This window comes from Pleurodeles waltl, chromosome 4_1 (assembly GCF_031143425.1).
Source record: "Pleurodeles waltl isolate 20211129_DDA chromosome 4_1, aPleWal1.hap1.20221129, whole genome shotgun sequence".
NCBI lineage: Eukaryota > Metazoa > Chordata > Amphibia > Caudata > Salamandridae > Pleurodeles > Pleurodeles waltl.
Genome location: NC_090442.1, coordinates 232,908,365 through 232,931,134, shown reverse-complemented (window position 1 = coordinate 232,931,134; position 22,770 = coordinate 232,908,365). Strand labels below are relative to the sequence as shown.

The window sequence follows — 22,770 nt, the reverse complement described above, 5'->3', positions numbered from 1 at the left end:
AGTAAATTCATCACCAAATCTAGCTTTTGGACTTTGAAATTGCTGCAATTTGTTTACCCTATCTACAAAAGGAGCTTAGAATAAGTCATGTTGGCATTAGTAGTGTCTAGATTAGACTTCTGTAATGCCTTGATGCTTAATCTCAACACTTCTTCATTTAGGAAGCTCCAGCTGATTCAAAATACTGCTGCTCATTTTATATTAGATCTTTCTCGCTCAGCATCAGCTAGCAGTAGCTTGAAACAATTACATTGGCTACCTATTACAAAGCGCATTACTTTTAAAACTCTCTGACCTATAAATCTATAGATGTGGAGCTGAATATTTGTCCTCAAGGCTACGGTGGTACACACCGTGCTGTCAGTTTAGATAATTAGGAGCCAATGTGGTCTGTGTTCTGTGAACCTGCAAGGCTAGATGGGGGGATAAAGCATTCACTGTAGCGGCTGCTAAGTATTGGAACTCGCTCCCCTGGATTATTAGAAAGGAAAACATTTTATGACCTTCAGGAGGTTGGTAAAAATGTGGCTCTGTCCTCAGTAGCTGCTTTCTCTCTTGTTGCTCTCATTTCTCTGACACTTGCTCTTCCTATTGTCAGAGCTTTGATGCCTTGGCCGGAATGTGCTTTATAAATACAAAATAGAAATACCTCTGCCTAGTCAAGCAGTCCTCATAGAGGAGCGTAAGCCCAGATTACAACAGATGAGTCAGCTCTGCTAGAAACCTCTACAAAAATAAACACCAGTGGAACGAATGTATAAGGTTACCTTGATACAGTGAAAAGTTGCTCTGTCTAGAAGAGCCTGGAGACAATTGCTCGACGGACAGAAAATAACACCTGGCACTTGCGCCCACTGAGCAGTCTGAGATTCTACAGAAAGAATCACAGACAAGTGGCTGCACAACAAGTGACATTACAATGTTTCAAAAAGGATGTGTGGCATGAAAATTTTTTTTTACAGTACAACAGAGCAAACAAAGACATTGTGACTTCTAGAGTGCTAAGAAAGGAGGCATAGCGAGTCCATGAATAGGCTTAATGACAACCTTGGAGAGTCATCATGTGGAGAAAAGCTGGGTGTCATTCTTTTAGTGCACTAGGGGACTTGGGGTGGCATTTACAAAATGGAGCATAGAGCTTCTGTTGGAGCTTGGTGTGCTCCTAGAACACCTCGGAGCAAAGTATGCTCATCATTGGTACTTCTGCTTTTCTTGTGCCATCATTTTCAGATGATGTAATAACTTATTTTCAGGGCCCTGCATGACCTTTCAGCTATTTCGTTTGTGTAACTTCCTTTGCTTAGTACTTTTCCCTTAACTTGTGCTTGCTTATGCACGGTTGTTACTGTTGCTGCTGCCCTCCCTGTGCTGGACCCCAGGTGTTTTGGTAGAGGCGGTGGGGGAAGGCCAAGCCTGCATAGCCTAACTGACTTTGCCCCCTTCCAAGTGCTTTCTGATGATCTGCCAATGAATGAGCCCACTCGGAAATCTCCCTCAAGATGACTTAATCCTTGTTAGGAAGGAAACTTAATCTCCCAACCGCCCCCACGCATCCCTCAAACACAGTACAGGGATGGGAATGCCCAGCTGGGAGAGGGTACCAAGACTCACTCTCCCTGGAAGAAACGAGCACTATGCGCACGTAGGAATGGACATCAGTTTCACTGGCTGTCCTTGGAGGTGGTTATAGGACCAGCACGACTGAACATTTGGGTTAGCTTTCTCAAATAGCCTACTCCTCAAATATGCATGGAGATGTTCTCTTGGTTCAGCCAGTGACTGGTTTATCAGATGCCTGCAATCTAGAGGAAAATAAATTGCTCCAATATACTTAGGCACCACTAGCCAAGTTTGTAACTGTACCCATTTAGCTCTGTGGACCTTTCTGCACACATTTTCGAAAGAAAACAGAAATGGCAGCTCGACCAAACTATTTACCTTAGTTTCTTCCCAATGCACTCGTAATGTGCTGAAAATCTATTTTTTTCCTGTGGTATGATTTCTAAAGTTGCTAAATAATAGATTTGCCTCAAGACCAGGTCCATAATGTATGTAAATAATTGCTAAAACAATGGGAAACTTATCTCAGTCTACGAAGGTAGTGTTATGGTGATTGCGTGATAAATGCTAACTCACTGCATACTACAATTATTACTTTTTACAGATTTGTCTTGGAACTTTGACTGGCTCAAATGATTCCTTGAATACAACCGAAGACACGGTCTTTGTATCTGAAATGGATCTTTCTACCACGGAGCAAGTTACTGAGGTAACTGCTAGGACTTGCGGTATTCCTTTTGTTTGTTTTTACTTTTATAGCGGAGATTATATAAAAGTGCTGTACCTGTGCTGTTTCTGAAATTATGCATCATAACTAAACTAGAATGTCGAACTGAAACCGTGGAGCCCTGTGCTAAGCACTCATTTACCATGTGTAGTGTTATAGGACGGTGTTTAGATACGAAAATAACAGAGCTGCTCAAACAGAATGTTTTGTGCATTTTGTAAAATAATCTATATGTGGCATTCAATTGAAAACTCCCTACCGCGAGTACATTTTGCATGCAACCTATATTTCAGTGCTGGTGCCCCATTAGATGTTGGTGCGCAGCGCCATTGTATAAAACCTGATATTTAATTAAAAAATGTTTAACCATTGGCATCCATTGACCATGGTGTTACCTAATGTGCATGCTTCTTTGCTTCACAATCGGTGAATGCTGGTTTTCCAGGTCTGTAGCCTACTTTGCTTGTTTTTTTTTTGTCATTTCCCATACAGGTTGGCCTCTCCCTGCCAGGAGAGACTGAGAACCATGCTCCAGCAAAGGCACTATATCCAAGTGTTGTGTCTGAAACTGAGCAACAAAACGAGGACAACTCTAAAGTAAGTTTGAGTGAAGCAGTAATAAAGGCTGACCTAGTTCAACCTTTCAAAGAAAAGTTTAAACTTTTACCTGTTTCTCCTGTCTACTCGTGCAAATTGGTGAGGGCAGCAAGGTTTGCTGGCATAGACGATTTACGAAGTAGTTGCCAACTTGTACACTTAATCATCTGAGCCCTCATTTGGTCTGGGTAAAAACTGTTTTCTGTAATCCAGACAGTGTACGATGTTTCTGCTGGCACCTCACTTGACAAACTTGTTGCAATATAGTTTATTGGTTTAAAGATATGTATTTTTTTTAATGGATTTTTTAATGAAAATTGACATTGAGGTATCATTTGCATTGGGGAGCCAGTGCAGTCCATGCACCTTTGAAGTCAAATGATATGTTGACTTTTTGAACTAAAATATAGTTGGCAGTTTTCAATTCTTGACGCTGGCACGTCGCAGTAGTGTCTTGAATTGGGAGGCGTGGAATGTTTTGCTAATAAAATGGTCTGTACTATGACTGTAGAAACCTAATAGCCAATGCCCTTATAACCGAATTACCTGAAGTTACCAGGAATGGTAAAAGCATGGTTGGACTATTTCCTATTCTTCGGGAGGAGAGTGACGTGAAACCTTTATATATAAAGTAGGGGTGTGACCAATGTACCTTGAACTAACAGATGGCTATTCCATTTTCATAACTTCCACTTCAGCCTCACTTTTCAGTTTTGACTCATCCAGATGTCTGTATCCTGCAAATTTTTGATATCCTAGATCCTTAGTAAGTGATGTTTCTGCGATAATTAAAATGTAAACTTCTATTGTTGCAAAAGAAATAAGTTGCACCAGAACAAGATCTTTCCTATCCCCATCAAGATCCAAAACCTGACTGTTTCAGTAGTGCAAAAGAAACTTCTGTGTGATCTGGAAGTTTCTCCTCCAGAGTGAGAAGATGGAGGAGAAGGGCTGAAAGGATAACAAAGCAGCATTTGCTTTCAGGGCTGCCAGTGACGCCGCAATGACATGCGATAGGCATATATGACCATTCATTGTGGGTGACTAACTTTTGTGGAAGTCCTGCATCAAGTTTTGGGAGGCGATTCTTCATAGGAACTTAACTTGGTGTTATCTAAACGAATGGCTCCTTTTTTTAGCCAATCCATAAGGCATCATTGCAGCAACTCTCCGAGAACCTAGCTTTTTTGGTTTTGATCTCTTCTACTACAAGGGTCAGTGAGCTGTCTGATCAATCTCCTGCATTCTTCAGCCTCTTTGTGAACACCGTACTTGAACCGTATACTATTTCATCCCAATAGGAAAGTATTGAGAAATTAGGAACACCCCCACGTTTTATTTCCAAAACTGATTTTCCTATTTATCAATCTCTATACAGCTATACAAGTTTTTTTGTTTAAGGAAACATTTTACCTCAGACAACAGTACACTCATTGGACGTAACGTTTTTTTTTATTTCCAAGGACATGCACTAATCTACACATTTGTCTGTTATGGACCTCTCCATATGGGGATGGCCTCTACTAAAGAAACCATTTGTAGATGAGTGGTGTTCGGCATAGTTTATCAACAGGCCAATGAGTCTTTGGAAAATACTTTACAGTTTACAGTTTGTACTCCATTTGAGAGATTTCATTGAAAAATACTGTTGTTCGTTAAGAGGGATATGGTTGCTACTCTGTTCTGTTTTTGACTGTCAGGATCCTACAATGTAGATGGCAAGTTATATGTAATTTCATTTCTGCATCGTAGGGATCTTCATTGAAGTCTCCCCACAAATGCCAGTTTTTTCTTTTTAACAGTTTGAAAAGTGTACAGTTCCATTCAAACAGAAGTGAGGCTGTGAGGCTTAATGCCACTACAGTGCACACTGGCAAAGGAAAGATGCTTACCACTTAAAGGAGCATTGCCCTCATTTTGACCTGATGCTCTTTCACCTACCAAGCATTCTTTCTCCATTTTTTCGCTACGGAAATAGTTGCACAGGTTTTTTTTTTAACCTAGGAAGATAAAAAAAATTCAGCTATGTTGCGATGTAGTTTTTTTGCTATTCTCTAAATTGGCTATTACAGTGAGGAAAAAGTAAGCAAAAGATTTCCTGCTCAATACTGTGGAGGTAAACTATAAACGACTTACATTGCTTGACTTCAATGAAGCTTTTTGGACTATACAATGGAAATAGTTTTACAGGGTCCCTGTACATTGGCAAGACTTTTGTATGTTTGACATAAGTGAGGATTGTTACAATGCAGAACTGGAATTAAAAGTAACATTCCCACGTGACACACGTTAAGAGTACTTCTTACAACCTGTTCCATAAATGTAAGGTTCATATTTGAACAGTAACCATTGTAACCATTTAAGGTATATTATTCTGTAAATGTATCATTACCAGACATTAATAGAGTAGATCCATCAACATGTCTGAGTATAGGCACCATCATTTGTCCTATTTATTTTGCCACTAAAAATCCAAGCTGAAGGGGATCTTGACAAACTGAGGTGATGTGGTATCAATTTGGGCTGTGACGGACCATAATTTGGAGAAAATTCAGATTTCTAGTTTGTGGTTCTGACTATTAGTTGTGGGGATTATAAATTACATATTTGGTATTTTGCGCTTGAACTCATGGTTGGCAGTGATATTCCTGTCTAACTTGGTATCTCAAGCTAAAGATTTGATTCAATCGGATAGTTGTTTGGTCCATAATGGGGTCAGCATGGCTATTGAGATTTGCATCTGAGACAGCCTTGGTCCTCATTTTGGGGGGCTGTTTAATCAATATTCTAGTAGGGCCTTTAACCTAGGGTGGTGCATAATTTGGTTTTGAGGAGCAGGGAGAATCTGGCGAAGTCAGATGATTGGCTTACAAAACAATGTTTTTTTTTTATGGTTGTATGACTCGCTGCGCAAGCCTAAACAACGTGATCAGAAACCACGACCGCATCTTTGCCACGCATGCCTTTACCGCAAATCAATTTACAGCACATGTTGTGGCTCTCTAATGTCTGATACTCCAGCCCTGCAATCCACCCCATTCTAGCACTTGAAACGGAAGCCCTAAAACTGCCCCCTGCCCATAAAAATACCATGACCGCGCTCTGCCCTGAGGCTTAAAACTGTGCCTCTTCCTAAAAACTACCCTGACCCCAGCCTATCTCCTCTGCCCTAAAACTGACCCCACCCCTGAAAACTGCCCCTTTCATCACGGTCCTGTCCCCACCCTTAAAACTACCCCCCCCCCCCCCTGCCCCAACTATCCTGAGCCTTAAAACCCTGCCGACTTTTTAAAAAAATGACCCCTCCACCCTGAGCCCGAAAACCTCCCGACCCCTAAAAACTACCTCCCTCACCCAAACCCAGCCCCTCTGAACTCTCCCGATCCTTCCTCATCCTCACTGTTCTCTGACCCCTTCCTAAAAACTACCCCTGCCCCAGTCCAAACCCCTCCTTATCCCTAACACCCCACCCCTTAAAACTGTCCCTTCCTCTTAAAACTACCCTGACCCCCCCCGGCCCTAGAACCCTGCTCCCTTAAAAAAAAAAAAAGACCCTGCCCTTAGCTCTGAAACCGCCACTTCCCCCTAAATCCTTCCACCCCCCCCCCCCCCCCAAGAGGCCACAGCCACCCCCACTTGCCTCTCCCGATTCTTCCTCTTCTGTTCTTCTCCCCCCATCTGCGCAGCTACACCGCACACTGTTCTCTGCCTTAACCATGCATATGTGTGGTTTAGGCATACGCATGGTTAAGGCAGAGAATGGGAGAGTTGTGGTTTAGGAAAGCGTTGTTATGCTTGCAGGCAAACGACACATGTAGCTTAGCCTGTGTTAAGGCATTTCCCATTGTAGGAGTAGAATTCCTAGGTTTCTGTGCTTGGAGCATTCAATTCAAATAATTGAATAGGACTGTTAAATATGTTGCGAAATATTTTGAGGATGTCTTTATTCACCTGTATGTCTAGTAAGTACTGCCTGAGATGTTTTTTTAACCAATACAAATTGTCTCTGGATAGTTCTGTTGGTTGTCCGTACTATGGGTTACCTCCGTACTTGACTGGATCACTTCCCCTACCCAAGAGGCAAGTTCAAGTAACATTGCTCCTCACTATTGCACTGCAAGCATTGGAGGGACAGTGTTTCTTTAAAGTAGCCTTCAATGGCAGGGTGCAGATGTTCCCAGGAACAGGCCTGGGCTGCAAAGTCCTAGTAACACTGCATGGTGCTGTAACGGGTGTCTCCTGGATTTTGAGAGGCGACCCCTGACCCAAAACCATGAAACATGGCCAATATGGAGGGGGTAAAAATGTTTGTACATTCCAGGTGGTTTACGTTCAGTGCCTCTTCTGTGGTTTTGTTAGCCATTTTGTGTAGTGGGAACTTGATCATATGAGAAAATACCACATTACCACTCAGTCAGAAACAGCAACTTTCATGACACATCTTTGTACATAATATAAAAATATACTGCAAGTGCAAAAGATGAGATTATTTTTGCCATTCCCACCATTTTTTATAAGTTGCGTTTAGAGTTGACCTTTACTACACGTTTACTAGTAATGCCTCAGTTTAAGACCTCTACAGTCATAAGATTGGTTGGCATAAGCATGCATATATTGGGATACATGGGTATCAACAAAAAACCCTGATGGTGAGAATTACTTTAACTGACACAAATGTTCTAACTGGTTTCATAAAGTTCTAGGCCCTCTGCTGAAATACTAGCTTTGCAAGCCCTTGCTTGATCACTCCCAACACTCAGGTGTGTGCTGCAAATTGTGGACGTCTCAAGGAAAAGCACTAAGCTGGTGTTGGAGTAGTGATGCAAAAGCACAGAGAAAGCAAGTGAAAGACTTATCTACAGAGGTTTGGGTCTGAAGCGGGGCTGAAGCTGATCAGGAAGTACCATAAGGCACAGAGATACTGGGGTAACAATGCTTTTAAGCATATCACTGATCGTGGCACACAGGAGTGAAGCCATGCAGTTCAGGTCCCATGAGATGGTATTTATATCTTGATGAGAGGTCAGCCAAAACAATACCTGAAAATATGATCTGCTTTTCGTGCCATATACTTGTGGGGTTTTGTTAGCCATTTTGTGTAGTGGGAACTTGATCATATGAGAAAATACCACATTACCACTCAGTCAGAAACAGCAACTTTCATGACACATCTTTGTACATAATATAAAAATATAGGACAAGCCCCTACCTTCTAGGACAAGCCATCCTCACCCCCACTTCATAGAGTGCATTGCACACAAAAAAAAAAACCTGCTACTGCAGATTAGCGTATAACAGCAAAATTGTTTACTTAATCCCACAGTTGTTTCTTCTTTGTTCTAATTGGGCAGCCTGATAGTCGATAAAGGACCAAAAAGAAGACACAGTGGCAACCTGTTAAAGTAGGGGGATATAGCCGTCTTTGAGTCAGTCTATTTCTCCACCCTTCCATCACTGGCTTGCGACATAAACACTCCTGTGAGCTGATCAAGAAGTGATTGATAAAGTACCTCAGTCTTTTTATATGCAGCGTATCCTACCTATTGGAATGCATGCTCAACTACCATAGATCTGAAAAGCATTGTCAATTGCATTTGCCACATTGTTACTAATTTCGCACCTTCATTTTTGACAAGAATACCTAGATTTCTACGGTAGCATTTCTTTTTTCAGATACACTTGTGAGAACTCGGTACACTGATTCTAAAAGAGTTGGCTTTCTTGGAACTGTGTTGTACAAAGTACACCATTGTTGTACCAATCCAAGATAACATCACCTTTAGAGCCTGTGTTTTTTTTTTTTTTTTTTTTTAAATAGATTTATTAATGTGCCGCAGACAACGTGGCATGCGCAGCCCCAGCACTGTTGCACCAAGAACATTATGAACAAAGATGAATTGGTGGCTAAGACAATAAGTCTACTCTTGACTTGAAACTCAGTTCTGTTAAGGGCTGGTCAGTGGCTTTCAGACTCCAGCTACATCAGGGCTATCACTTAAGGCATGCTGAAATCAGAGCGCAAACAAACCAATACTTCCAAAAAAACTCTCCACATCAAAGGGAAAGCTCCCAGTCAGGAGGGGAATCTTCTCAGCTGATACTACATTTCACCAACATTTAGATATTTTATATATTCACATGCTTGTTATATATTCACATGCAGTGTTAAAATGGAAAAATGCCTAAAACCTCTATTAAGTAGCACATCCACTTCATTTGAAAGAACCTAAACTTCAGCCTGTGAGGTAGAAGCCTATGCTCACCTACGCCCTCTACAGTCCACCTTAGCTCAGATTTCCACCACAAGTCGTTTGTGAGGCAGATCTCTTCTCACTTTCAGTAAACCTAAAATCTGTTACTTTATTGATATGCCCTGGGTTTGAATCACTGCACTGAAGTACTATGAGTTTTTGTTGGGGGATAATTTATCATATTCTGGGCCAAGGATATCTTTATACCTGGCAGCCATCTGTCACTGTGGCTGATTGAAAGGAGAAATCCCTTTTCAAACTATCTTGTGGTCTTAAAAAGATTTACATAGATTCTTTTTTTCATTTTCAATATATTGCCTTTCTTGCTTTTTATCTGTTTTATATTTTCCATAAAGTAATACAAGACTTGTTTAAAATGACATCTTGTGTGTAAGTAGCATGACACATGAACTTCAAAAGACAGCACGTTGAGAGCCGATTAAGTGGAGAATGTCCTGTGTAGGGGGAGCCCCATGCAGACATAACCTGTTGTAAACCAAACATCAGACACAAACATGTCAATCTCTAACCACCTAAAGCATTTTAATCTGTATATACACAATAGCAACCAATAAGGAGCATGAAAGCAAGTATTGGCAAAAGTATTAGAAAATAGTGTGGCCCCTAGGGGAGGGCCAAACCATATACTAAGAAGGTGGAATGCAAGATACAGTGCCCCACCGTCGTTGAGTCGTTACAGGGGAGCTGGAGGGACTGGGAACCCCAAGAGGAGTGCCAGAGTGACACCCAGCAGACCAGAGGTGTAAGTACCTGGTTTTCCCCAAAACCAACAGGAGGACTTAGGAAAAGGATTGTGCAAGTCTCAGACCAGACTGTTATAACCCAAGGGTGGATTCTGGCAGAAGAGGACCTGCATAGGAAGAGGACCAAGTCCAGTTGGAGTGTCCGGTTGTGGCAGGAGCCACTACCCAACTTTCTGCAGGACCAGATCAACGGGAAAAGATGTTGTGCAGATGGTGTCCCATGTCTGCTGTTGAGTTGCAGTAGGTCAGGGTGCTGGAGAACCACCAGCCTTGGCAAATGCAAAAGAAAAGGACAAGTTGCAAGCATGAAGAAAACCAGCGAGGCCCAGGGGACTCAACCAAAAGAGGGGAGTCCGGGTTGTCAGTCAGCAGTTGGGAGAGTCACTAGAAGCAGCCCCCACAGGCATCCCACTGGCAGCAGTAGAGAGTTGCAGTGAGGCCCAGTCATCACACCTGAAGAGTCCCACGTCGCTGGAGCAGCAGAGAGGAGACTGCACTTGGCAGGAAGAATTGCTTGGTGCCGGGGCTATACGAAGCCTGAAGATCCCTTGGAGCAGGAGCAAACAAGCCTTGTTACCTGAAAGAATCTCATTGTAAAGGGGTACTTTACGGCAAGGAGAGGCAGAGGTTTACTGTCTCCAATGTTGAACAGCTGTCAGAGAAGACCAAGAGGACCACTTCAGACCTCCACCTGTGATGCAGGATCCACGCAGTTCAGGAGGAGAGCAGATCCATGCAGCCGGTGGTCATTGCAGTTGGTGCCTGCAGATGCAGGGTAGTAACTCCTTCACTCCAAGGGAGATTCCTTCTTACTTCTTGGTGCAGGCTGACGTCTCACTGACCTCAGATGATGCGCCACTGGGGAAGTGTTGCAGTTGCTGGAAGGAGACGGAGAAACAATGTTGGAAAGTGGAGTTGTTGCTTGAGTTGCAGATTTTTGGTTCCTGGAGTGTCCAGTTGCAGTTCCAGTGGCCAGCAGATGAAGTAAAATATGCTGAGTAGTCCTGATAATCTTGCGCATCGAATCAGAGGACCCACTCAAAAGTGAGACCTTAAATAGCCCTAAAAGGGGGGTTTGGTCACCTGCAAGGTGACCACCTATCAGAAGGGGGCTGTGACCTCACCTGCCTGACCACTCAGTTGCTCCCAAGGGCCTCTACCCATGTTTGATTCAAGATGGCAGAATCGAGTGGCCACCTGAAGGAGCTCTGGGCACCACCCCTGGGGTGGTGATGGACAAGGGAGTGGTCACTTTTTTCCTTTGTCCAGTTTTTCCCCATAGCAGGTGTGAGGGTCCCTGGACTGGTGCAAACCGTTTTTTGCAAGGGTGGCACCAAATGTACCCTTCCAAGCAAACCGGTGGCTTAGGCAGGCTACCCCTCCCAAGCCTTGTAACACCTATTTCTGCCTTCCTCTGCCTGAGCTGGTCAGGCAACAGGGGGGCAGAAATCTGTCTGCGGGGTGGCAGCAGTGTGGGCTACTGGAAAAACCCCAGAAGACTGGTTGGGAGGAGCAATACTGGAGTCCTCTAAGGAGCCCCCAGAGTGCATGGAGTCCTACAACCAGTACTGGCAACAAAATTGAGGTATGATTCTTACATTTATGATACCAAACATGCCCAGCAATGCAATGGCAGGCCTGCAGACCCATTTTGCATGGGCCCCTGTGAGTGGCACAATACATGCTGTAGCCCACTGAGAACCCCTGGTGCTCCAGTGCTCTTGCTACTTAAGTAGCATGTAATAAGGACCTACAAGAGGGCACCAGTTTGCCAATTGTGGAGTGTGCAACATCCTAAGCAACCAAATTTAAAGGGCGAGAGCACAATCACTGGGGTACTGGTTTGCAGGATCCCGGTGAAAAGTCTAAGCATACTGACAGCAAACAAAAAGTGTGGGTAACCATGCCAAAAAGAGGGTACTTTCCTACAAGACCAACCAGGGATCACAATGTAAACTGATGGTGACTGCAACAGACAGTGGACCAATTTAGGAATAGAACAAAAAACCAGAGTGGAAGAATAACCAGAATACAGGACAGACAAGACTGCCATCAGAAAAGGAGGACAGCCGGACAAGAAGTTATGAATAGATCTTCAGAGATAAAGAACAGGAATCAAGGGAAGACTGCACCCAGCAGGCACTGAAACAAGATATGCATCTTTTGTATGGGGAAACTGGAACTAGGATTCCGAGCTAGGAATTTGAGAATGTATCCAACAGGCACTAGAACCTGAATGCCTTGTTGGTTGGTTCACAGAAATTGGAACTGGGATTCCTAGCAAGGAGCTAAAGGTTGTACCTGACAGGCACTGGAAAAGTTAGGCTCTGCTGGTACATGAGAGAAACTCGGGAATCAAAAACGGGAACAGAAATTCAGAACAAGGAAGTAAAGGTAACCGTTGTCAAGTCGGTGAAAAAGTGGTCAGAAGCCAAACTAGGAAAATAGAGAAATCAGGCTAGAAACAAAGGTGAGACTGAGAAATGAGAATCTCAAACAGTGCTGCCCGGACAGCCACAGGAAAACAGGACACTGCAAAAGTAGTAGCAAGAACCGGGAATGCTTAAGGGCTTAAATGATTCAGGAGTGCATGCAACTGGAGAAAAAAAACAGGAGAATTCAGGTACTGTAGTTGAAGCGTTAGCTCTGAAAGCAGAATCCAGGCTTAAATTCCTCCTCACAGCCACACAGGGAATTCAGAACGGGCATGAGCAGGCTGCAGCACTGTGCAGGTGAGCAGTCAAAGTTCCTCCTCTAGCTGTCTGCCTGAAGGAGTACACAGGTTCCAGGAAGCAACCAGTGGGCAGAACAAAAATCCGAATTGTAACATGGATCGGATCCTATTTCATAATGACAGATTTATGCAAGGAAACGGATGCTTATGCTGTAAGTGTTTAGCTAGTATTCTAATTATTCACCCTAAGGCTTCATGATCAGATAAGGCATACAAGTACCATAATGCATTACTATGAGTAAACCCTGGAAGGGAATCTGGAATGGATCTGAGTTCCAAGAGATTTTGAATACTGACGTTTAGCACAGATTCCAAACTAGTATTCATGATGGTAGAAGGTGTGAGAGAGGGTCTCTTTTTGACATGGTTATCCCCCCATTTTTTGCCTGATGTTGATGTGTCCTAGAAATGATAGGTTCCCTGGGGCAGAGCTCTTATCCTAAATCTGTCGTGATGCATTGGCACAATTGGGTACACCTGTAGCTACCACTATAAGTCCCTAGTAAGTGGGCATCTATGTGCCCAGGGCGTGGGTACTAGGGGTCGGCCCCTGAGTGCAGCACCACTGATTGTGCCACCCTCTAGGGCCATGCATCCAGATAGAGCCAGCACTGCCATTGCAGGCTGAGTGTTCTGGGGCAAACCTAAAACAAACTCAACATGGCACTCTGCCTGCCTGCCCTGTCCGCCATACATTGCATTTACTAAGGCACCCCTCTAGCAGGCCTTAAGCCCTAAGGCAGGGCCCTCCATATTATATGTAAGGGCATAGCTGCCTCAGCAATATGCCCCCACTGTGTCCCTGCCAAGCCTAGGATATAGTGAGTGAACAGAGCAGCCTTTTTAATATGTGCTGGACACTAGTCAACACGAGTTTCCCAGCTACACAGACTACTCTGGACCCTGGGTTGTTTGGAATCAAACAACTGAGTGATCTATCAAAACTGGTGCCAGTCTTGGCTTTATCCCTAAATGTACACAGGGGTGACTCTAGAGGTGTTCATCCCCCCCTCCTCCCTTCCCCCTGCAAAAGCTAACTGTCCTGACATGGTTGCTGACTGGTCTTATCCAGCTGTCACCTACAGACAGCTAATATACAAACCTTGAGGGGAGGCCTGCCTCTCTGCTTTGTAAGACGATGCCCTTCCTGGGTAGAGGAGCTAACACCCCCTCCCTCACCTCCTCCCTCAGGAATATGCACTGTCCTGGCAGTGAGCTTCAAAGGGCTTACTGCCCTTGAACTGGACCCCCAAGCCTACTTCTATCAGCAGCTGGCATCCCCCTTTTTTGCAAACCCACACATTTGGTGGGGGCAAAGACATGAAACCTAACAAAAGGGTAGGAGGAGTGGCCTCACCTTGCATGCACCACCTCTAAGGTGTTGTCTGAGAGGTAGACCCTCAAATTCAATTTCCTCCATCTTGTAATCGAGGAAAATAACCAATTACGTTTAGGGCAGTGACCCTTCCCACAAGAAGTGGTCACTATAGTGGGTGTAGCCACCCAAAGGAAAGTGTCCCATTGGACACTACCAGGTTCCCCTTGAAACGACCACTAAATTCAGTATTTAGTGGGCATCCCTAGACCAAGAAATCAGATTCAAAGGGGAAAAGGCCAGCACAAAAGAAGATCCAAAGCAAGAGAACTGTGACCTACTACAGCATGAAAATGCACCAAACCCTGCCTGCTGCACCCAGGACCTGAAAATTGCTGCTGCGGAGGAGCTGGACACTGGACTGACCCCAATAAACAAAGGGGACCTCCAGGCTTCACAAATCGCCCTAGTTCGTCCTGAGTGGAGGCACCACTCTACAAACCAGCAAAGACCAACAAGTTGGTGAAGGTCACTTAACTGGCCGTCCGTTATCTGTCGCAGTTGGACGCGACAACACACCAACGATCACCAGGACACACCCTGCAAGTATGCCAAGTTTGGTGGCACTGTGCCCTCCAGTGGCCGAGTCGTAACAATACCCCCAGGTATTGGTCAATGGACATCGGAAACCAAGCAAAACCGCTCTCCCTGAGCTGCAACTGGACCGGAAGGAAGCCCCAGTTGAGGGACTTCAGGAACACCCTGGACCTGTCGCCAGAGTGCTCCCATTGTCCTGCAATTGACTGTGACCTGCATCTGGACCAGAGAGGCATCTTTGCGCACAGCCCTTGGATCAACAACTTGCCATGTACCCGGCCATCCTGCGCCCTGTAGCGAGGAACCAGCTGTGCCCCAAGGGTCCCTCACCCCTTGCGACCTCAACACCACGAGGACCCCAAGGCACCATCCTTGAACCCGCCCTTGAAGACCTTTTCCAGGTTACAAATCACAATGACAGATCTGCAACTTGTGTGCACGCGCACTGACGTCTGGTCCCTTACATTAGCTGCGTGCTGGAAGACTACCTTTCGGATGCATGCTGGCATGTGCCTGCCGTTAAGGGAAAGCAAGCCTCTGGGCTCCTCCCGCAGTCAATCCCAGGACAGCTGCTGGAAACGCACACTGCGATCCAAAAATGCAGCTGCTCTGCTGCACAGGAGGATTCCGACTCCCTAGTGTGGGAGACCTGGACTGGTCCTCGCGCTCACTGGTAGCACCCACCTGCCCGGAGCAACACTGCGTCTAGCTTCCATTTTGGAGCTAGGTCACACTGCCCCTGGCCCCGGTTCTCCGCTCAAGCCTGGTGGGCTGGGGCAGAGGAGATGATGGTGGGCTTCCATGGGGAATTCTCAATCTGCGATGCGGCTTCCAACTGGCTGGCTAACGAGGCCCCTCTGAGGTGGGTACTTGCGGCAGTCGGATGGTCCAGGAGGCATGTCGTGCTGGGGTCTCCACACGCAAGGAGTCAGACCAGTTTCCAGCAGCCCCTCTCACAAATATGAGACTGTCCCGGGGCAGAAGAGAGCACTCATCGGCTCAGGAAGAAAATTAGGAAGGTGCTGTAATAGGAAGTTACAGTGCTCTCTTTATATGCTCCCATCTGAGGTATAGTGCTCCACAGGTGTTTTTAGTTCCAGGGAACCAGGTAGCATGTCCTGGGAAAGCAGTGAGCACACAGGGTCACAAGCAGCAGGCCAGCACCTCAGGGTCCTTGAGGCAATGTTGCAGTTCTCCTTGTGCACTAACAGATCACAGGCCAGCACCTCTACAGCACTCTACTTGTTGCAGCATAACCGCTCCTCTTGGCAGGTCCAAGCAGTGTCTCAAATGTGGGAGAAGACCCCCTGTACTTATACTCATTTTGTGTAGTCTCTCCAAAAGATGGAGAAGGGGTTCCAACCAGTACTAACTGGTTCCAGGAGTGTTCCCCTCTCTTCTCCAGCACAGGCTCCAGACATCAGTGGAGGTTTTGGGGGTGGGGGGAGGGGGTAGATAAACAAGCTCTTTGTGTGGCCAGGGCACAGACTTAACAAATGCAGGCGTGCCCTGCCTCTCCCAGCCCAGGAAGACCATTCAGTATGTAGATGCACTATTGTGACCCCTCCAGCCTGCCTCCCTGTGTACAGGCTGTCTGAAAGGTATGCACAACGCCCAGCTGTCAATCTGCCTCGGATGTGGATTGGAGTCAAGCTTCAAAACACTAGTCATAATCACTGAGAAATAGCCACTTTCTAAAAGTGGCATTTCTATAATGAGAAAAAAATCCACCTACAGCAGTAAGCAGCATTTTCTCACTACCGTTACAACCATACCAAACATACCTACACTACCTGTAGGAAAGTACCCTCTTTCTTGGCATGGTTACCCCCATTTTATGCCTGTTGTCAGTGTGTTTGACTGTATTCACTGGAATACTGCTAACCAGGACCCCAGTGATTATGCTATCTCCCCTCTAACTTAGTGACTTGTACCATTTTCACCCCACATTTGGCACACTGATGCCCACATGTAAGTCCCTAGTATGTACCCAGTCACCCAGGGCATTGGTGTAACAGGGGTTTCCCATGGGTGGTAGCATGTATTATGCCACCAATAGGGAGCCCAGGCAAAGTGTTCTGCAGGTCTGCCATTGCATACTGCTTGAAAGGGTGCATGCACCCTTTTTCATCATAGGTCACTGCAAGTCACCCCTATGGACAATTCAAAGGGGAGTGTCCCTGCCCATCCCCACCTGAGAGGTGGTGCCCAGACTCCTCCAGAGGGTCCCTGGGTTCTGCCAACTTGAATCCAAGGTTTGCAGGGACCTCGGGGAGCATCTGAGTGGCCAGGTCAGGCAGGTGACAACAGAGACTCCTCCTGATAGGTGGTCACCTGACTAGGTGACCAATCCCCCTTTCAGGGCTATGTAGGGTCTCTCGTGGGTGGGTCCTTAGATTTGGCTTGCAAGATTCCAGCAGGGCTAATCTGCAACCTTACTTTTACTTCTAGCCACTGGAACCGCATCTGGAACCTCCAGGATCCATCACTCGTGATGTTCCCCTGAGCAAGACCTACTTGGTCATCAGTACCAAGTGACTGACGCCCGTAATAATACTGTGTACCACCCTATAGCAGTTGTTTTCAGCTACGGGCGGTTACTGGTCCTAAAAAAGTTGTGTCCACAGACCTACCTGTAGAGTGTCTACTAGGGAATGACTTGAGAACTTCAGCTTAGGCTGAAGTAGAGTTGGAGGCCAATGCAGCAATGCTGGGCATCCCAGGGCATATTTTTGCTTTGACTTGGGCACAGGCCAAGAAGTAAAAAAAGCAAGTTAACTTGGAGCCTGGAACAATGGCCCAAGAACTTCCAAAACTCAAGGGTAAGAAAGGCAAAATGTTGCCCCTTATCGCACCCTCCAGTGAAGATTCCCCTTTTAGGAGGAGGAATCTACTGCCTTGGCAGAACCTACACCTAAGGAGCTGAAGGCTGACACAGCTGAACTTAGGTGTGGGGGGTGAGCCATGTGTCGGGGTCAACAAAAAATCTCTATTGCAGAGGTACTACCAATCTCCTGCTGGCAGCAGGTTTGGGTTCCCTTGGCTCTGAATATGAGGTTGTCTTCCCAGTACACCTTGTGGGTGCTACTGATATCCCCAGCTTTTTGGAGGACAGCTTGCTGCCTCAACCCTTCCAGTGTGGGACAGATTTTCTGAGCCATACTGAATTTCTCCCCTGCCCTAAAAACGACCCCCACCCGGTCATAAAAACTACCCTGACCCCCCACCCTAAACCCTAAAAGCTACCATGCCCTAGAAACTAACCCGCCACACCCCACCTTTAACCCTAAAACCTACCCTGCCCTGTCCTAAAAACCTACCCTGACCCACCCACCCTAAACTGTAAAAGCGATCCTGCCCTCTCCTGAAAACTACTCTGACCCCCCGCCTTCAACCTTACAACCCACTCTGTTTTAAAAACTACCCCCACCCTAAACCCTAAAATCTACCCTGTCCTAAAGACTACCCCAAGCCCCTGCCCTAAACCCTAAAAGCTACTCGGCTGTCCTAAAACCTACCACCCCCTCCCTAAACCCTAAAACCTACCCTGTTCTAAAAACTACCAGGATCCCCCGCTTTAAACTCTAAAAACCTGCCCCTCCTCCAACCCCACCCCTAAATGCTACCCTGCCCTAAAAACTATCTAACCCAACCCCTGCCCTAAACCCTAAAACTTATCTTGTCCTAAAAATGAACCCACCCTATCCTAAAAAGTACCCTGCCCTAAAAGCTACCCTGACCCCTGCCTTCGCCCTAAGCCCTAAAACCTACCCTGTCCTAAAACCTAACCCGCCCTGTCCTAAAAACGACCCTGCCCCACCCTAAAAGCTACCCTACCCTGACCTAAAACTACCCCTTCCTACCCTAAAAGCTACCCAGCCCGGTCATAAAACTGCCCTGACCTCCCCACCCTAAAACCTACCATGTCCTAAAAACTACCCTGACCCCTGCCCAACCCTAAAAGCTACCCTGCGCTAAAAACTAACCCACCCTGTCTTAAAAAAAACTACCCATATCCCCCTACCCTGTAGCCCAAAACCTACCCTGCCCTAAAAAAAAAAAAAACTACCCCACCCTAAAAGCTACTCTACTCTGTCCTAAAACCTACCCAGTTACCCCACCCCGCCCTAAACCCTAAAAGCTACCCTGTCCTAAAAACTACCCTGACCCCTAAAACCTTCCCCACCCTGTCCTAAAAACTACCTCAACCCTCTGACCATGCCCTAAAAACTACCCCCAACACCCCTCCAAACCTGGCCCCACTTACCTGTCTCTCTGGTTGCTACTCCTTCCTGTTCAGCCCAGACTGCTCTCTGCCGTTACCGCACATATGCATGGTAAAGGCATGTGTGCTAAATGCATGCATGGTAATGGCAGTGTGGTCAATGCATAGCGTTGCATTGACTGCATTGTTACTGATGTTTCCCTTCCTAAAGATCAGACAGAGGTACTAACCATGTCTGCATATCTCAAAGCCATGTGAAAGAAATGTGGTGTTTCTTACAAGTTTACCACACTTTACAATCCCCCAAACCAATGGTTTGGTGGAGAGGTTTAATAAAACTCTCACAGGTATGATCATGGGACTCTGATAAACTCAAGAGATGTGATGACCTACTGCCATGCCTCCTTTTTGCCTACAGGGAGTTCACTCAGAAGGGTGTGGGCTACAGCCCCTTTGAAGTTCTTTTTTTGGCTCCCTGTTAAGGGTCCTCTCTCTCTTGTCAGAGCTGGGAGCAACCTCTCAAGCTCCCTAAACAGAACGTAGTGGACTATGTACTTGGCCTGCGATCTAGGATGGCTGAGTACATGAAAAAGGCCACTAAAATCCTTCAGGCCAGACGAGAACTGCAGAAGCAGTGGCATGACCAGAAGGCTGTGCTGACTGTTTACCAGCCAGTGCAGAAAGTGTGGGTCCTAGGTCCTGTGGCTCCAAGACAAGTGGAGTGGTCACCACTCAATAGTTGAAAAGAAGGGTGAGGTCACCTACTTGGTGGACCTAGGCACTCCCAGAAGCCCCATCAGTGTGCTTCATGTGAACCGCCTGAAGCCCTACTCTGACAGGGCTGACATGACCCTCCCCATGGCCACTGATGTGGGACATGAGTGAGAGTGACCCTCTCACTGACCTTCTCCAACACTGCAGCTGATGGCTCGGTTGATGAAATAATCCTGGCAGACTTTCTGAATCTCAGGAGTAATACTACAGGAACCTCCTAGGACAGTTCTAGGACAGTTCTCAGAACGGTTTTCTCTAACACCTGGTCAGGCAACATGGTGTGAACACACAATTGATACATGGGACAATTTGCCCATAAAAAGCAAAGTCTACAGGCAACCTGACCATATTAGAGACTACTTCAAAGCAGAAGTGCAAAAGATGCTGGACCTGGGAGTCATAGAGCACTCTGAAAACCCCGGGGCTAGCCCAGTGGTGCTGGTCCCAAAACCTCACTCTCAGAATGGGAAAAGAGAAATTAGATTCTGTGTTGACTACAGAGGGCTCAACACTGTCGTAAAGACAGATGCTCGTCCTATCCCTAGGGCAGATGAGCTAATAAACACACTGGCATGTGCCAAGTATCTTAGCACATTTGATATGACTGCAAGTTATTGGCAGATCAAATTCAGATGATAAACCAACAACTGCTTTTTCAACTATTGGAGGGCATTATCACGTCACAGGAATGCCCTTTGATCTGAAAAATGCCCCTACAATCTGGAACTCCGTTCCAGTACACATCAGATCAAACCCCTCCTTCTAGATCTTCAAGAAGCAGCTGAAGGAGCTCCTCCTCAACCAACATCTTAGCTAGGCAGTCATCCGTCACCCACAAGACCTATTCCCCTACTCTGCCATTTCTCCACCTAACTCCTGTTTACACGCCAATATGCGCAATTATGGGAAGCTATACTTTTTATATGATTGATTTGTTGATAACATGTACTATTGTAAAGTGCTCGGACACCCTGGTCTTGCCAGCTCCGTAAAAAACTCTATAAATAAAATACAAATAAATAAAATACCAGGCGATCACCATGGGCTGCAGCTGTATTATGCCACCCATGGGGAGCCCAGGCAAAGTGTTCTGCAGGCCTGCCATTGCAGCCTGCTTGAAAGGGTGCATGCACCCTTTTTCACCATGGGTCACTGCAAGTCATCCCTATGGCATGCCCTATTACCCCAAAGGGCATGGTGCAAATACCTGTGTGGGCACCCCTGCACTAGCAGAGGTGCCCCCTATGAACTCTGTACCATTTTTATGGACTTCGTGAGTAAGGGGGCGGGGGGTAATGCCATTTTTAGGTGTGTGTGCTGGACATAGGTAGTGACCTATGTCCAGCTACATATTGGTAACTCCGAACCTACGCATGTTTGGTATCAAACACGTCGGAATAATACCTCAATACTGTTGCCAGGATTGGAAGTGTGATTCCATGTAATCTGGGTGCTCCTTAGAGGACCCCCAGCATTGCTCCTACCAGCCTTCTAGGGTTTTTCAGGCAGCCCAAGCTGCTGCCACCCCTCAGACAGGTTTCTGCCTTCCTGCTGCTAGAACAGCTCAAGTCTATGAAGGCAGAATAAATGATTTCCTTTGGCGGTGGGGGGGTGTAACACCCTCTCCATTTGGAAATAGGAGTTACATGTCTTGGGAGGGGTAGCCTCCCCGAAGCCACTGGTATGCTTTACAGGGCACATTTGTTGCCCTCCATACATAAACCAATATACACCAGTTCAGGGACATCCAGTCCCTGCTCTGGCGTGACAGTGGAAAGGAGTGACCACTCCCCTGTCCATCACCACCCCAGGGGTGGTGCCCAGAGTTCCTCCGGATTGTCCCTGGGTTCTGCCATCTGAATCCAAGGTTGTCAGGGACCTCTGGGAGCATCTGAGTGGCCAGGTCGGGCAGGTGGCGTCGGAGCCCCCTCCTGCTAGGTGGTCACCTGGCTAGGTGACCAATACCCCTTTCAGGGCTATTTAGGGTCTCTCATGGGTGGGTCCTCCGATTTGGCTTCCAAGATTCCAACAGGGCTCCTCTGCAACCTTACTTTGACTTTTAGCCACTGGAACTGCAAGTGGGCCCTCCCCAGAACCGACAATCTGCATCCATTCTGAAGACTCTGCTTGAAACATTGTTTCCGCTGCTCCTTCCAGCTTCTGCAACATTTCCCCGGCTGTGCATCCTCTGAGGGCGGCAAGTATTCCTTCTGCACAAGAAGGAATCTCCCTTGGAGTGAAGGAGTCACTCCCCTGCATCCGCAGGCACCAACTGCAACAACGACCAGCTGCGTGGATCTCCTCTTATCCTGAGCTGCATGGATCCTGTGTCACGGGTGGTGGTCCAGAGTAGCCTTTTGGTCCTCTCTGCCAGCTGTCCAACTTTGGTGGAGGTAAGCCCTTGTCTTCCCATGCAGGACTGTACCCCCTTGCACTGCGTCTCTTACAGCTGACAAGGCTTCACTGTAGTAACAGCCCCACACTCCTTCCTGCAGCCCTCTGCGTGCTTCTCCAGTTGTTTGTGCGTGGGCTCCTCTGACTCCTGGTTCCTCGTCCAGTGGGTCTCCTGTGGGGGCTGCCTCTTATGTGGACTCCCTGCCTCGCTGAGGGTTCCAGGTATCCCTTATTAGTGTAGTCTGTGTCTAGAAGCCAAGCTCTCTACAGGTAGCTGTGGATGACCAGCCAAGGCTTATCTAGGAGACATGCAAAGCTCATGCAGTACCACTACAGTCACACTTAGTACTTATACACATGAAAGAAAACACTCCGTGCTACAAAAATAAGGGTAATTTATTTTGGTGACACAAATACCAAAATACCATAGAGGCTATACTCCCTAAGGAGATAAGTAAAACACAAGTTATACGCACTAGTATGCAGAAATAGGCATGAAAACAGAAAACAGTGCAAACAGTGAAAGTCACAATAGAGAGAAATAGGCCTAAGGGGAGAACAAGCCATACACTAAAACAAAATGGAATGCGAAAGTCTGTCCCCCACCTATGTAAGTGTAGTGTGTAGAGGGGAGCTGGGAGTACTAGGAAAGCCCAAAGGTAAGTACCACAACCCTCGCCAGCGACCAGGAATGAATCAAAGTAAGTTTCCCAGAACACACACCGAGAAGTAAAGAAACATACTGCAAAGCCCAGAAGAGACTGCAAAGCCCCAACAGTGGATTTCTGGACAAGAAGTCCTGTGAAAGAAGGGGATGAGACCAAGAAGCACA

At 46.4% G+C, this 22,770-nt stretch overlaps 1 protein-coding gene across 2 annotated transcripts in view; it reads left to right on the top strand.

Moving 5' to 3' along the window:
• The window catches only part of CAPRIN2 (caprin family member 2), a 743,926-nt gene that overhangs the window by 334,733 nt on the left and 386,423 nt on the right, over positions 1–22,770 (top strand). For both annotated transcript variants that reach the window (XM_069228195.1, XM_069228194.1), the window contains exons 14-15: positions 2,165–2,269; positions 2,780–2,884. In XM_069228195.1, coding sequence (XP_069084296.1) covers positions 2,165–2,269; positions 2,780–2,884 — 210 coding nt within the window. The remainder of the gene's footprint in view (positions 1–2,164; positions 2,270–2,779; positions 2,885–22,770) is intronic.